At 39.6% G+C, this 17,422-nt stretch overlaps 1 protein-coding gene across 2 annotated transcripts in view; it reads right to left on the bottom strand.

Annotated features, from left to right (window-relative positions):
• Positions 1 to 4,413: 4,413 nt before the first annotated feature.
• msantd2 (Myb/SANT DNA binding domain containing 2) overlaps positions 4,414 to 17,422 on the bottom strand; it is a 33,313-nt gene continuing 20,304 nt past the window's right edge. The window contains exons 3-5 of one of the 2 annotated variants that reach the window (XM_072593118.1): positions 15,675 to 15,735; positions 11,982 to 12,576; positions 4,414 to 8,049 (exon numbers count right to left, since the gene is read on the bottom strand). In XM_072593118.1, the coding sequence (XP_072449219.1) occupies positions 8,011 to 8,049; positions 11,982 to 12,576; positions 15,675 to 15,735 (695 nt within the window). In that variant the 3' untranslated portion in view covers positions 4,414 to 8,010. Of the gene's footprint in view, positions 12,577 to 15,674; positions 15,736 to 17,422 lie in introns of both variants that reach the window. The other variant, XM_072593116.1, reaches the window with a different exon arrangement.

The raw sequence follows: 17,422 nt of genomic DNA, 5'->3' as shown, positions 1-17,422 counted from the left end.
GACCGAAGGGTCTATTTCCATGCTGTACATCTCTATGACTCTGGTAGTGAACAGTGAACCCCAAATAATTAATACTGGTAATATTTAAGATTAGATTCCCTGTGGAAACAGGCCCTTTGGCCCAACCAGTCCACACCAACCCTCCGCTGAGTAACCCACCCAAACCCATTTCCCTCTGACTGATGCACCTAAAACTATGGGCAATTTAGCATGGCCAATTCACCTGACCTGCACATCTTCAGATTGTGGGAGGAAACCATAGCACCCGGAGGAAACCCACCCAGACACGGGGAGAATGTACAAACTCCACACAGACAGTTGCCAGAGGCTGGAATCAAACCTGAGACCCTGGTACTGTGAGGCAGCAGTGCTAACCACTAAGACTTTGCAAAAGGGTTTAGAGAAACACTACTTTTTTTTAAAAATAGGGGGAAAAGAAAAGAAAGGAGAAAAATCCAGTCACAGACAGGACGGTGGCAAAAAATCTTAATTTACCAAATTTCCTATCTATCTCGGCCAGAAATCTGGGATAGAAGTAGTCAAAAATCTGAGCAGAGGCCAAATGTTAAAACAAGCTTGAATTGGATACTGAAGGAAACTGACGAGAAGCAAGAATCATTTTAGTCAAATAAACAACTACAACAATTTTTCATAATCTTAACACCTAAAGAAAATAAATGGCTAACCACCGAGAACCCAGCCTCTCTGACCAGTTGGAAGTTATAACTAGGAAAGTACAGGGAATAGTGCCGAGTGAGGCTGAAGGACCAGAGTTGTTCTAAATAATTCAATTCTGGAATGGATAAGAGAACCAAAATCTCTAATTGATTGGGGTGCTCTGCCCAGAATAATAACCCTGGCTGCGGAAGGGATTGAAGACAGTTTCAGCAAAGACAAAGGGTTTCAAGAGAAGGGAGGTTCTGGAGATGACATTAAAAGCTTAAGAGGAGTTCAAAAACTAACAGAAATGACAGAGGGAATTAGCGATGTTTACTTTGATTTATTGTTGTCACGTGTACAACAATAAGTAGAATGAAAAATTTGGTTTTGAGTAGTACATGCAGATCATCGCAAACAAGGACATACAGATCATAGGGTGCTTAGAAGAGCGAGGCATACAAAAAAAAACTTGCTTGTTAAAGTTCCAGTCATTTTGCCCTAAAAACCCAGAACAGTGAAGGATGACTATAAAAGTCAGGACCAAGCTAGAAATATTCTATTCAGCTACCCAAAGCGGAAGAAGTCTTGATCCTCCAAAAGAAATGCTGGTGTCAAAAAACATCAAAGAATGGACCCTTAGAGAGAGTTCAGAGAAACTGGACAAACTGAACTAATTCAGCCAAGTTCTGCAGATGTCTGGAGCAAAGCAACCCTTCAGGGCTAGGCTGGCTCAGCCAAAGTCATATGGTTTTACAAAACCTGAGATTTGGCCAGTAAAGTGTAAAGAGGTCAGAAAAGTGGTGACAGATGGAGAAATCTTTACTAAATTAAACAGAAGACTGATAATAAGGGAGCTGCCTCACACAAAGTGTTACATGACAGTGGTAGCCACTATTTAGCCTATGTACACCAGGGTATCCCAGTAGAGATACGGGAGAACAGGAAATAGTGCATCCCCCAATAGCAAAATTATGGAAATCCTTACCATTGAAAAATCACCTACATTAAAAAAAAACAAACAGTTCAGGTGCTACAATAAACGTTCAGGTAGCCAAAACTAGTGTGCAGTGCTTAGTTGAGGAACCAAGAAGATAGATGGCTGGTCTTCAAGTAGACACAGTTGAATGAGATTCACCCAAAATGTAGCAAGTAGAATCCTAATCCTCAGGATTAAATAGAGACACAAAGTTCCCAGGCTTTGCCGGCAAATATGAAAAGGGAGCCTACACCTCTATTGGACAGGTGAGAGGCTTGGCTACTTTAAACCTTTTTACACTGTGCGATGTGATTTACAGGTATAATTTTTTGAAGTGTTGAGAGTTTGGGTTTTCTGGTTGAAGAATTAGCAAGTGATGTTTTCTATGTGTTAGAAGTTAATAATTAACTTTTATTTCTGTAGCTATTGTGACTTCTTTTGAAAATTATTTTTGAAGCCTGGCTTTAGAGGGAGTTGGGTTTATGGCATAATTATGGACTTTCAAAAAAAATTTTGATTGTTCTGTAACCCAGCAAATTAAATACTGGGGACTCAAGACTTGTTAAGCGTGTTCTAGAATTTTTTTCTTCAGAAAAAGAAAAAACCCATAGTTCGGCCTTTTCATTTGACTTTGAGTGGAATCTTTGGAATAGGATGGCTTCATAAAAGCAAAGCTACTGAGAAGCGAAGGATATATGGGGAAACTTATATTGGGTGAAGGTATTATTGGTTCCAGATCAAAAGGGATGGATTTTTTTAAACCCTTTGAGGTATGTTACGAAACCCCCAGTGGAGCCTGTGGGACTTAGAACTGGGTGTCCTGGTCCAGAGGTAGGGGCAGTATTACTATACAAGGCCCCTTTAGAATTGTTGACATAAAACACTGAAGAGATTACACAAAACTATATTATTAAGCATGCATGTTACTCAAGAAACTATCTGCAATTCTAGCCGAAAGGTTGAAGTCACAGTAGACTTAACACTAGTGACCATGTATCTAACACTTCAGTAGGTTTAAGTATTATCTGAGTGATATAGTATGAAATTGTTTTACTTCAATTTATTTTTAAAAAGTGTTTTTGGGATTAATAAATTTACAATTTTACTGTATTCAGAAATCTTTGATCCTATATTAAAGTAGTTTGGATTATTCTATTTTATTTCTTTTGTAATAAGCTTCTGTTTTATTGTGTGAGCAAAACCTGCAACATTGTGTGCTTTTGTTACAGTGAGAAATCCAAACAACTTGAAAATACCAGAAACAAGCCAAGTTCCTGCAATAGGATTGGACTGGTCTGGTAATAACAGCTACTTTGACCATAGCAATATTTAGTAGGAGGCCACAAAAGTTTCTAAATAGTCCTACAATGAGTGAAAAAGCCACCATAACCACATTTAAAAGAATGAACGCCTGCACCCCTACTGTATGAACAGGAGGTGTAGCTAAACAAAACATTTTAAAAAGTAGAGGATAATCCCTGAATTGATAGAGTTGGTAAATCTGACATACCCAGATTTAAAGGAAACATTCACTCTTGGCAAACCAATCTTTCAGAATTGGGAGACAGATCTAGAAGGTTCCCAAATAGAGCTGACAGGTACTCAACTACCCCCAAAGCCGCTTAGAAAGGTGCCTCACCCAATTGAGAAGCCATAAAAAAAAAAGCAGCAAAACGAGCCTAACATGGGTCTCCTGAGATAAATAACAGAACAGGGTCACACAATGATTAAGACTTCTATCTAAGTTGGAACCTAAGGCTGCACTTCTGTTGGATTAACAGGGAGCCTGGCTGATCAACACACTGTCTCCAACCTAGGAAGAACAATGAAGATCCCCAAAAAAATTCAGACGGTGATCAAGATGCCTCATTTAGTTGATTATTTTGTTGCAGGAATGAGACAGCTACCTTAGAGCACTAGAGTCCAAAATGAAATCAGACATGTGTAAACCAACCCTTCAAAGTAAGTAAGTTAGGAAAAGTCAGTAATCCTCGAAGCTCCAGCACATTTTTAACCACCATAAAGGTACAGCTAAAACCAAGTTAAACTCAGAGTCCAGTAAAACAGTGGGAATCTACCAGAGGGTAGCCAGAGAAGGGGGTGTTCAGGTGAGGTCAAACAGGCATTCTCAACAGCAGAAACCCAAACTGCCACACTCGGCACTTTTATTTAGATGCCTGATTAGCACCCCATTCCACGAGCCATAGGAGAAAGTGGCCACTCTGTTTAGGAAATTTAAGATGAACTCAAAAGAGGCATCCACGGGAGTATATAGCCATCTCCCTTAACATGGACAAGGGAGATGGCCCACAATTAAATCAACCAACAGGTTAGTTCTGAGGAAAAGTCACTGAACTCAAAACATTAACTGCTTCCTCTCCACAGATACTGCCAGACTAATATAGATTTGTCCAGCAGTTTGTGTGTGGATCCTCAGCACTGAAGAACCTGATGCCATGCTCCTGTGTTCAAGATGATGTTGTAGTGTACACTGCTGAAGTTCAGAAGGTGGCGAGGATTGCAGATGCTGGAGTCAGAGTCAAAGTCAATAAAATATGGTACTTGAAAAAGCACAGCTGGTCAGGCAGCATCCAAAGAGTTAGAGAGTTGACATTTCAGGAGGACCTTTAATCAGGACTGCCAAAAATGTTGATTCTCCTGCTCCCCAGATGGTTGTGCTTTTTTCACTGTTCAAATTTAATAAACTACTTTTAGCTTTTGAAAAGGTAAAATCTCAGACAGTTTTACTATTTCAGACATTCACACACACACACAAATAAAGTCATAATGGTCTTTAATATCTAATAATTTATAGCTTAATGCTGCATCAAGAGAAGAATACAAGACATATCTCACCAAAACATCCCAAAGCCGCTGAGAGTTCCCATTGAAAATAATGGAAAATCCCTAACATTCTTATGTGGGGCAGTGAGTGAGGATTATATTTCCCCCAACTTTGTGAATCAAAAGATGATCTTATGTCTTTCTCACTTTGAGCCAACATTCTAATCCATATGAGTCTCAAGCACTTGCTAGTCAGCATAGATGCTTATTCTTTTCCTTCTTAAAAGGATAAATCATTTCATAAAGTATTACAATATAATCAATAACAGCAGGGATAAATACCACATAATATTTCAGTTAAGAAAAATGGAAAAAGAACATGTTTTTCTTTGCTATTCTGTGATTTTCTTTTGTTGCTGCAAACTCGATTAGATTTTAGTTCTACCATTAAATGTGGACATTTGGACATCAGTGCAACAATCAGCCGCTTGCTGACAAAACAACTTCACACCTTGTCCTGGCTGTCATACATCTGTATTATATATGGAGCATGTGCAACATTGGTCAGCTACACAATGAGGAATGGCTGCCCTGTTTAAAATCAAAGCTTTAGACCAGAGGGCAAAGAAACGTCCAAAATAAAACTTTTTGGAAAAAAAAATCAAAGCACAAAAATGTAAAAAATACAATTTTATTTGTTTAAAGTTACCTCTAACTATATCTTCATCTTTATATGATCAACAGTGTCTAAACTAAGAACGATACAGTTCAGCCTGCCTGGTTGGTCATCGTTCAGAACAGTGGCTTGTTCTGGGGATTTTCTCCAGTGATTTGGTTTTTGTTTCTCTGACTTTCATTTGGTCTTCATTTATAATGGGATCTCCAGTAGTCGTACATTAACTTAAGAGTACTGAAAATACCCACTCGTGAACGCTTGCACTATGTAAGAACGTAACATTGAACCTAGGCAGGTGCCGACATAGTGTGCACTCTGGCAATTTATGAAAGCGAAGGGAGCTGTAAGCCATTATTGTAGGTGCAGAGTCCTAAGCATTAGTGCCTTTATTAGCCAATATACTATGTACAGAGCAGTCCTGTGCTTTTTGTGGTGGGATTGGAATGTTTCCACACTGTCCAAATTGTAGATTGGTGAAACTTTTCATCAGCAGTTTGTGAGTAGGTAGTGTGCACACAATTACTGAACTGTATTTCTAAACAGAGGGATCACAGACCCGATTAATAAAGCTAATTGGATGGCTGCTGAAATCAGCAGAATTAATATTTTCCAAAGGAATGAGGGGAGATGTCTCCTAGAGCCGTGGTAAATATTAAGTTGGAAGCTCCTCAATAATGGTCTTGTGGATAAGGGCACCATTAGGTACATAAACTATACACACAAGGTTTGATCTGATTCCTGAGCTGTATTTTATTAGCTAATACCCTGGGCAATAGCAGAATCTGTAATTACTTCCAGTGCGTTTACCGTGATCGGGATGAGGGAAGGAAACAAATCAATATCCAGTGATACAAAACGTGACTATAGTGATGGGAGTTCAACCTGGATTCAAATGTCATTCCCTATAGTCAGAAGATGTCAACATTCACTGGTTAGGTTCATGAGTGAGATATCAAAGGGCTACTGCCAAACAAAGTACTCCATCGACACAACATATCTACAGGTCACCAGGAGACAGCCTTGAAAAGGGAACTGACATTATTTATAGGCTGGATGGCATCAAATCGACACACAAAACTGCTGCTGAAAGGGATACAGAGAAACTGATTTGGATAGACATGCCCTTTCCTTATGCATTTTCCACAGCAAATTTTGGCCAGTTAATTTGCCAACAAACAAGCTGCCTGTTTCTCATGTAACAAATTGGGGTTCGTTTTGAAACTTGGTATTGTTGCAACAGTCTTGCTCAGTGCAAGACAAAAAAACACTTTCATTGCATGGTTTTTTTGTCCCCCCCACTAATAATGACTTATTTATAAATGATGCTTCTCTTGGAATCAGCCTCAAAATTCAAACTAAAAGGATATGTAAGCCCTACTTAATTTCAGCAAGGCTTTTTGCATAGCTTTCTGGAACTGGGTTCACAAATTATCCAATCTAACCCATTTCTCAGCTGGCCAACTTGTATCGAAGGATGCTGACATCTTAGAGCTGGATTCGATTGCATTATTAAAAAAAAATTCTCATGACCATTGTTCAAATCTTGCGACTTAAGGGCAACAAAGTGGCATAAATAATATCAAAGCTACTAGTGTCCAATGAAAGTTTAAACCAAAAGAAAAGTGCTCCAGGTGACCTATGCATTTACCCAGGAATGGGCAATGAAATAAACTCCCAAAGTCCACTACTCATCACTGAAGTACAGTCACATCCAGAATGGTCTCAGTTCCAAAACGATACAGGAAGGGTTTCAAAAGCACACTATATATTTTCAATTTCTTGCCTTCATATTAAAATGGGCAGCAGTTTTGCTAAAGTACAACATTTAAGACAGCAATATGCAGGCTTCACCTTCAAGGTGAACAGTGTAATGATGCACACTGACCCAAAGCAGAAATGCTACCTCTCTAAACTTACTGAACTTCATTTTTAAAAACTATTTGAAAGACGATTACTTAAGTTACAGAATTTGAGGCATGTCTACAAGGTTGCAACATGAATTTGAGACTGTTCCATTAGTTTTCAGTTATTTTGAGACAGAACTTAATTGAAACAGAGGACTTTAGGGTAGGTAGTGAAAGGTTGTTTCCTCTGGCTGGGGATGCAAGAACGCAGAGGAACAATCTCAGGCCAATAGGCTCAAAATCTTTCGGGCTGAAAATGAACACAAGTTTCTTTCCCTCCACCACCACTTCAAAAGGTGGTGAATCTTTGGAATGTTCTATCCCATAGGATTAAGGCTGAGACAGACTGATTTTTGGTTTCAGGAAATCAGAGGATATAGGGATGAGGAGAGAAATTTAAGTTGAAGCAGATGATCAGCCATGAGTATTGAGAAATGGAACTGGCTAGAACAGCCATATGGTCTACTCCTGTTTCTCAAGTTATTAAATGAGAAAACAGTTATTGTCCCTTGTTTTTGCTACCTAATGGAAGTTACTTTGCGTGGGAGACAAGGTCAATGAAGCAGTTTGGAATCCAATTAATATTGGCTATCATTAATCTTGGTAAGATGGGTATCTCAAGAAAGCTACTGAAAATTGAGGATCATTACGACTTACAATATCACTATCCCCAAGTCACTGCAGTACCAGTCACATTTCACTCAATGGGCTGATGAATCGAAATGGCACTACTGCAGCATCTTCAACAGGTTGTTTCATGGGTTAAAAATGTTACACACTTATCAATTACATCATCTTCAGTGTAAGATAATACTGAACCGGACCTGCATCATTACATATTGTTGTTCCGAGAAATTAGGTTTCCAACTTTAAGTGCCATGTCTTTTGATTCCAGTGTAGTGAAGATTCCACAGAATACAGCAGGTTACGGCTGTTCCATGCTCCTAGCCAACCCTGCATGGTCTTGGTCTAATTGGTTATGATCCTGGGGAAAGCTTCCAGAATCAAAATCAGAAGTTGCTGGAAAGGCGCAGCAGGTCTGGCAGCATCTGTGAAGTAAAATCAAAGTTAATGTTTCGGGTCCAATAACCCTTCCTCAGAACTGTTTTTCCTGCAACTTCTGTTTTTGTTTCTGATATACAGCATTCACAGTTCTTTTGGTTTTTATAAAACTTCTAGGATACCTGGCTGTGTTGTTGTCACTCGTATTCCGTTTCTAGGTCACATGAAGAGTTAAATATCAAAAGTGATCTTCAAAGAAACTTGGAAGTGCACCCTATATTGCGCCTTGTTCCATTAACAGAGAATCTACACCAAAAGCTGCAAACTGGCTTTACTTCAATATTTACCTCTATGGCTTCAAGACATGTTAATTAAGTGTCTTATGTATCTTTAAAAAACTGTCCTGAGCAATAAAGTTGTGATACATCAAATCTTTTTCTAAGTTTGAGGAAAAATGACAAGTGATGCAAAACACAATCCCAAACACTGATTGCATTTCCATCACATCAAAATCTCTCCCAGTCATCTTCAATGCCATTGAAAACTCTACTGATACCCTGAAAACATTGATGTTGATTGAGTTTTTGATCTTTTGACTTCTTTGGGCTCAGGTGATTAAGAGTTAATTTACTCAATAATTAAATGTGCCAGAGATAGATAGTTTTGATGCTCTTCATGTAACGTTAATGCTCCTGCCCTCTGTAATATTCCATGATCCATCACAAAGTACACTGCAAATTAAAAGGATTAAGTTTTGACTATGTGACACTTCTCATAGTACCAGACCAAAAGAAAGTTATGGGTCATGTAAGAGTTAAAAAGGAATGAACAAACGAATACTAAAGGGAATGAAAAATAAACTTCAGAACTTGAGAAATCTCAGCATAGGCAAGTTATCTTGCTTAGGTTTGTGTTTTGTCCCCACTTCTTTCTCTTACGAAGGCATCAATTCTAAGTATGGCTTGTATATGTTGATAACCCTAGTTATCTTGTCCAAGACTTTGTCTCAGGCTAGACGACAAGTGACAGCAAATTATTTGAAATCATGATGGATACAAGAGCAAAGATTAAACTTGAAGCGCTACAGCCTAGCTTCATTTGATTATTACAGTATACACAATGGATATGACAATGAGGACAACATATTTTTCAGCAGACAAGTTTATTTTCCCCTCTATGATACCAACCTCCATGTACCAATAGTCTCCCTGTCGATACAGCAGCACAAGGTAGGGACCAAACCTGACTGCTCTCATTTACTTGGTCCTGTTTTAGTTTGCAGAAGACTAACCAATCTTGAGCTGCTACTGAAGCTCATACTTTGGAGTTCACTTCAAAATGTAACATTAAAAAAGGTGAAAGCTCATTATTTTTAAACCTTGGGAAATAAAGTCTCAGCTATTGCCTGTTAGGAACTGAGAGGTGAATACTGTGGAGAGGATTTCTCTTTTACTGGACCTGCTTTAAAATGTTAACATTTTACGTTTGCTGTGGTCCATCAGCAAAAACCAGAAGACTCTGAATTTTTAAGGTACAGTGCTATCGATTACAAGAACCATTTGAAGTCTCCTGAGGGATTTTACTATAAAGAGTTTAAATTTCTAATGCTAGGAACAACGTGTGACAAGCTCAAATTGTTTTGAGACACTTTTGGGGACTAGTGCTCTCTAATAAAAACTAATTGGTCTGACAGAATGTGATAGCAATTTCTTTTTTACTCAGTCCTCAATCTCAAACTTTGAAGGTGAATTACAAAAGATGTTTCTGCTAAAAAGAACAATGATTAAAAACTGATGTGTGCATGACACTTCAAACAAAGAACAACGCAAGTGATTATAAAACAAGTATTCTAATGGATTCATTAAGCCCTGGCAGTTAATTTGTATTGAAATCTGCTGATAACATTTTATCTAACTTGACACTCAATTGAGGGAGGTTTAATCCACAGTAAGGGAATGTCACCATAATCTTAAAGGACCAGTGGGCTGTTCAATCATTATACAGGCACGCCTGGTGGAGTGCTTAACCAAAGGGTCACCACATCTCAGCCAAGGGACGAATTTGACAAGATCGAACAGCTGGTGTGGGAACCGAACCAGTGCCGTTTGCGCCATGCTGCACTGCAAACCAGCCGTGCAGTCAACTGTGCTTTGTCTCTCTCTCTCTCTCTCGAATGAGACAACCTAGAGCCCTCTGGAGCAGTGATGACTTTACCTTAACCCATACTACACAACAACAAAGCCCCAAGCTTCACCCCCAACATCTCAGTCATAGGTGCACCACACCAACGCAAATGTTCTCTAAAGGCAGCAAAAACACCAGTGGGTTACACCATGCAAACAAATTATTATTTGGTCTTAAAACACCACTTAACTTTAGATTGTCTCGTGGTAGCTCTCATTTTGCAATGACGAAGATGATTAGAAAAGAAACTAAAAAGTAGAAGAGATCAATTAGCTGTGAAAAGAAGAAAATCTCTTCAATACAAAACAGTCTGGGAAGCTTTGTTTAGAATCTCACTCCAGGATGCTAATACAACTGTGAAAGCAAATTAGATTCTGTCTGGAGAGAAGTGCACTACTGATTTTAAAATAGCCAATGGAGGGCATCTAGTTACTTTATTTCACCATCTGCATTATACTTGGGAATCCTAAAAGAATAATTTGCACCAGGGCTTTCCTCAACAAGCATTCTCATGCCTTCCTGACTCTACGCATTCATTTTCCTTGCAGCCATCTATCCCAAAATCATTCAGCTTTGCTGGAACCAACCCTGGGATATTGTCAAGGCACTGTGCACATCAGTAAGTGCCAGAATAATTGCAGCTGTGCAGAGTGGAGTTGGGTCAGGATCCAATATGAAGTGTGGTTCGCAGACCTGGGTTTATGGGAAGAGGAAAGTTATAATAATTTGCCATAGAAAAGGAGGCTTTGTTGACATTTTGGCTACCCAGGGCTACATTCCAACAGCCATTTGAACAACACACATATCCAGATAACTTTGCTGCCCCCCCCAACCACCCAATGCCATCCTGGTTCAATGCTAACTTCAGTAGAAGAGGCATGCTTTCAACAGACTGAGACCCAATCTCAATTTCTATTTAACTTCATCTTTTCTTCCCCCATCCCCAATTAAAATACACGTTACATATTAATTATTTAGTAACTTCGTTCCTAACCCAATGAAATCACCAAGAGTGGCTAGTGGATTTGAGTGCTGGAAAATGCTAAGAGTAGAGAATACAAGTGAAGCATGCAGCCCAATATACTACCAGACCATTATGAATGGTAGGTGCTCTCACAACTTGTATTCATGTCCTAGGCAAACTGGTTGGACTGTACAGTATACTGTACATTAATAGGACCGTAACCAAGGCATTGGACCATTAAAGCCTTTAATTGATGCAAAGGCTCCAACATTCACGCTCTCAGGTTGGAATCTTCTTTCTGTGGAACAGAGTAACTGCAAACTCCTTTTCTCCATGATTTCAGCTCCTGCCTTGCCCTCCCAATCATTCCACCCATAGTCTTGAACATTCAATTTTGTTCTACCCAATCCCCTTCCTCAGCCACAATGGCATTGAAATCCTTAGGACAGCGAGTGTGGGAAGCTTCAAAATCAAAACCTTGACATTATTACAGCTTTAAATGCCACCAGGCAGGACTCTTCTGCACATCCAAACTGAATACGTGCGTTACTGTCGGATTTACTTTGTGAATCGTAAAGAATACCCCATGGCTTTTTCCAAACACTCAATTACACAGCCAGAAGAGAGATACTCCTTTTCTACTTCTATAAATTTGATGTAAATAGATCTGGAGATGGCTCCTGCCCGACAGTTTTCAGCGAGGAAGCTGTTGATGGTACAGGTCTCTAGGCCCAGCATCTTGACAGGTGGTTGAAAGTGTTGCAGTATGCAATGACGAATGGTCACCTCCTCTGCTAAGCCCAAGTAACAGTAGCGGATTTTTGACTTCACCTCACTTCCGTCGACGAGTTCGCTCTCCAAGAGAGATGGCCCAGCAGTGTTGCTGCCGGAATCCCGCCGCAGGGAAACCCTGGGCAGCACCCGTATCCCGTAATCTCGCCGCGGGGAGAAAACCTCACCCTCTGCCTCCTCACAGCCAATCACGTAGAGGCCATTGGTGTCCGGGATCCCGCCCGGAAGCAAATACTGTATAGTGTTGTCACCGGCTGCTCGGGAAAGTGCGATGGGTATCCATTCGAAAGCGAAGTGCAGCTCGAGACAGCGCGCTTCACTTTTAGTGATCTCAAAAACCTTGTAATATACTTTCTTCCAGTTCATTTTTTGACGCTTGATTGCAATCACTTTGCCCTCTGGTTTATCTGGGTTTAAGTATTCCTTCAGTCTTTTTCCAACCAACACCTGGGAGCTGATTTCCGCATAATGGTACCGAATGTCCTCGACCCACCGCGTATTATACCCAATGGCAAAAATACCAAGTTTATTTGTGAATTGTGGACTGCTGAGTTCATCATAACTTTGGAACTCCTGCCATCTTGGCTGGACAGCATCTAGCAGTGCTGTGAGGGCCTGCAGAATCTCCGGCTTCCTGCAAAGGAGGAAACAAAGCGAGTTAAAAAACAAAAAGACAGCACCCAAGTTGTAAAACGCATGTAAAATCACACGGTGCAGCAGTATGACACTCAGTTCCTTGTGTTTGCTCTTTAAAAGAGCTTTCTAATTGGGTACACACTACTGTTCTTTGTTTTTAAGTATCATCAATGCTACAATCTGTTTCCACCATCCTTCCAAGCAACATTAGAAATTTCGATTGTGTTTTAAAAGATGCTCACCTCTTGCTAATTTTTTTTTGAAAATCTTAAACCTGTCCCTTCTAGTTATCTACCCTAAATCTAGTCACAGCAAAGTCATCTAATCTACTCAAATTATTACATGTCATAAGACCTGGTAAAAAAGCTGGATTGCAGACTGGCAGTGTTTATTTCACTAGTTAAGTCACTCACTGGACTCTGGTGATGTGCAAATAACTATGATTTATAGCCACATATTGTTTTACCAAACTGAGGTAATACAGGTTGCTTAGCATTATTCTTAGGCTGCCTATCATTCCAACAGTTGTGACAATTCTTCCGCAACAGATGGAGCACTGTATTGGCCTAGACGGACTCTGCGCTGGGAAGAACATTTGCATAATAAATGCAGTAAATACCAGTCAGGTAACTCTGACTAGGGACAAGTGGCACAGTACTTCATTAGGAAAAGTGATCAACGTGTTTATTAAGACAAAACAAACAATGATGGGTGCCAAGGATCAGATTAAAAACAGAAATATCTAAAAATAACTTGAAGTCTAGCATCGCAGTGGGGAGGAAGAGGAGAAGAAAGTAGTTAATGTTTGAGTCCAGTGATTCTTCATTAAAAGAGTTTGTTCTTCTGTTCTGAACAAGAGTCAACTAGCTTCAAATCATTAGCTCTTTTTTCCTCCCCTTAGCAGATGCTGACTAACAATCCCAGTTTCTCCAGCATTCTGTTTCAGTTTTCCAGCATCAGTGTTTTGCCATAATTAAAATAATTGAAATATTATTCCCTAAAGAGTGGAGCAGGAAATTAATTCAAATACTCCAGTTTTTATTTTGAGAGATACTTAGACCAGCTAATATTACCAACAAGTTTGTTTGCGACTGGTGGCATTGGGTCCTTCAAAATCAAACATTGATCCTTTTGCCTTTGTGACCACTCAGTATGTTGTCATTATTTCACACACATCTCAAAGTTATGACAAACTTAGAGTTAAACATAAGGTGATTTAATCTGCCACACAGCGGCAGCAGTGCACATTTCACCAACACGATGCACTGTAGCAATGCCCCTTTGACACCACTTTCCAATCTCATGATCACTATTAACTAGGAAGACAGGGGCACCAATATTTGCAGGCTCCCTTCCAAGCTATACACCATCTTGATTTCGAATTATATCACCATTGCTTCAGTATGGCTGAGTCAAAAACCTGGAAGTCTCTAACAGTACTGTAGGTGAAAGCAGCTCACCATCCAGTTCACATGTGCAATTAGGGATGGCTAATAAATGCAGGCCCAGCCAGCGATGCCCAAATTCTGTGAATTAAATTAAAATAAAGAGTGGTCTAGCCTAATCCTACAGGCCAGAATTTAAACTTGGTAGGCCAGCAAATAAGTCATCAAACACAAATCAAATTGAAGTAGCAAGGGTTTCATGGGTTTGCCTCACAGGTTCCAGTTTGGATACCCCAAATTAGCAGAATGGCAGTTTTGTAACTGATCGAAAATGTCCTTTATTTTTAAAAAGCGCAGGCTATTTATTAACATTTTTGCCATCAATTTTACACAGTAAAAATATTTCCACAGCCCCGGTTAATTTGAGGTAGCGTTCTGGTCAAATGTGTTCCTTCAAACACAAAACTGCATCAGTCCCATAAATCAATGAAGGTGGATTGAGCAAAGAACAGCAGAACTTGAGAATCAATGCTAACTGCAACACAAAGCATGAGAAATTGACATTCCATCCATTCTGCTACCTTCCCAAGTAGTCCTCCTTCAATCTGAACTTTATTTTCCAGAACCATAAACATGTTCATGGCAAATTCCTGTCTAATTAACAAAGCATCTTCAGGCTAACAGTTCTTACCTTAAGCAATATCATCTTAATACTGGAACCCAGTGTTGGGAGGAGGTTCTTTGCTGTTCTACAGAACCTGTCAATCCTTTGCTGGCAAAAAAGTGTTACTAAACTGTGTTACTGTACAGGCATAATATGTACACCTTATTTCCTGACATACCCAACCTCTGCAGCAGCAGAGTTAAAATCCTGGCTAATGTTTCTCATTCTAGATGTTCAAGATGGCAGCAGAGTAGCACAGCTAAGCCCAGGACTCATCCACTCCTTGTCTGCTTTTCTTTTTTTTGTATGTTTGCTCTTTTTATTCCCTCTGCTTTAAAGCTGGGTGGAGGCAGTGGCCTCTGGCAGCAATGACAGGATAAGCCAGACATGGCTCCATCCCAGCCTGGGGTCTCCCAGAGTGAGGAGCAGGTCCAAGGGATATTCTCCTGGCCTGCTCTTGCAGGCTGAGCTGAGGGCTCAGGCTCGCAGCTAAGTGCGGGTGCCTGAAGGAGCGGAAGCATTGGCGAAAGGGGTGGCTAAGGACTCTGATGACCAACCGCAGTGTCTGGAGGAGGGTCAGATGGGGAGGAGGTGGTACAGAACCTGAACATTCCCAGGCTCAGGTCTCCAGCTTGGCTGCAGCAGAGGCGGAGGCCCGTAACAGAGACGCAGGAGGCCGTTTCACAGACTCCAGGCAATGACAAGCAGCTACCGGAGGAGGAACATCAAGAGTGAAAAATGAACTCTATTGCAGCAAAAATGTCAGAGTGAGGTGACATTTTGCTTATAACATGCAAAAAAAAACCACTTTCACTACCTAATATATACATGATAATAAATCCAAATTTAATCACTGTAGATAAGGATCACATATAATAAAACCACCTCTGCAACACAGAAATAGGATTAAAACAGGCTTTTTACAGGAAATACATTATTTGGGAGACATGAGGTTCAAATCTACATTCAAACACAAGAGCTGACTTCCAAATCCAATGCAGTATCAGTTACATCTAAGTTTTACATTCAAACTCTTAAGCAACTTACTGCATGTTATCTGTAGAATTATGCCTTGTTGGTGGCTTCTTCTTCACAAAATTCATTTCTTCTATAAAAAGGAAAGAGAGGGATGGTGATTTAAAAAGGACAAGACAAATTCCTATTGAAAAACTAAAGTTAACTACAGTACAACGTTACACAGTAAACACGATCACTTCAACAAAAGCAAAATCAAACAATGTTAAGAAACCCAGAGAGTGGGAGACTGAAAACAAGAAGTCTAATATAACTTCTTCAGAATCCATATCAGGCATCCGTGATGCTATTTAATATAACTTGTACGATTGTTTTGAAGAAAATACTACTTTGAATTAATATTCTTCAATCTACTGCAATACTTGGGCAGGATTCTCTTCCCTCAAATTCTTTGCAATCCTAACACAGCATTTTACAGCTCCAAATTCTCCTACTCGGCATTCAAACTTTGACATCTGTAACCATGTAACTAGATGCTTGCTTTTCATAGGTCAAGTGGACATAGTACAGAAATTTCACACACCCACCATTACAGTCTACTGCTATTGCTCGGATTTCAGCAATATCAAGCATGGGTATGTTAAGTTATAAACACAAGTTAGGCCTCAAAGAAAGATAACAAAGAATCTGATTGTTGGGCGAAGCCTGGTTATGCACAAATGGCTTTCTCTGCAGAAATGTGTTTCTGGTTCAATACCTGCAGACTGGCAAAAATAATAGCTGCTATGCTCCCTTTAAATAAACAGGATGCTAAAGTTTGACATTCAAATAGTGTTGCAAATCAAGAATTGTGACAAGTCCGTCACAGCTCCCATTAAATTCATTCATTATGGCCCCATAATATTTTACCTAGTTAAGAACACCAAGAGGTTTAAAAATAACTATCAAATCACAAGTAAGTACATAACCTACACAACACCACCTATGTTATATGCGGTGGTATCTCAGTAGTGTGCTTCACTTCACACCACCTGACAGTAATTTCAATTTCATTATGCCAGTTTAAGAATAAACTAAGTTTACATGTAATTCTGGGAGTAATACAATCACATGCTGCAAATGCAGCTAAACCTTATACTCTGGTCACGCCATGCGATGTCCAATCCTGCATGTAGTGAATGGCAAATATGCAAAATTGTGACAGCAGTTAAGTAGAAAAGAAATGTGTATTCATTTTTTACATAATCAAAAGTTACTTAGCTACAAAGTGAGAAGTGATAGTTAGGACTATTTGTTCCAGAATATGTACAAAGTAACTGAATTTCTAACACACTGACTTATTTGGTTGAACCACAAAGTCTCAGCCAGACCACAGCTTTCTTTCCTCTACTCTTTCTCGTTAAATTGAACTTTGCTTTGAGAGTCTGTTAAATCTGCATTTGAAGGTCTGGGAGAGTTCTACACAGCAGGCCACATGAAGATAACACACCAAATCATCTTTGGCAAATGAGTTCAGAGAGCTTTTTTGAAAGCTCCTTGAAGCTTTAGATGATAACAAGAAAGTTAGGAAAAACTGAAATCCCCCAAAATGGGCTCTGTTCTATGCACAGTAGTACTTAGTTGGAAAACTATAACTTAATTGGAAGCCAGAGTATGTACAGCTCAGTGAGACAGTCTAGACTGGCCTGATGCCAACAAAGATGGCTCCAAGGTATAATGACCCAACCAGTCAAGACAGCTATCTGAAAAATGTAAACAGAGAGAACAAAATCTTTCAATGTTAGATGATTTCAGAAGTCAACAGAATAATGTTTTGTTCT

The sequence above is a fragment of the Chiloscyllium punctatum genome, chromosome 23 (assembly GCF_047496795.1).
Source record: "Chiloscyllium punctatum isolate Juve2018m chromosome 23, sChiPun1.3, whole genome shotgun sequence".
Classification (NCBI taxonomy): Eukaryota; Metazoa; Chordata; class Chondrichthyes; order Orectolobiformes; family Hemiscylliidae; genus Chiloscyllium; species Chiloscyllium punctatum.
This window is presented reverse-complemented; position numbering and strand designations above follow the sequence as displayed.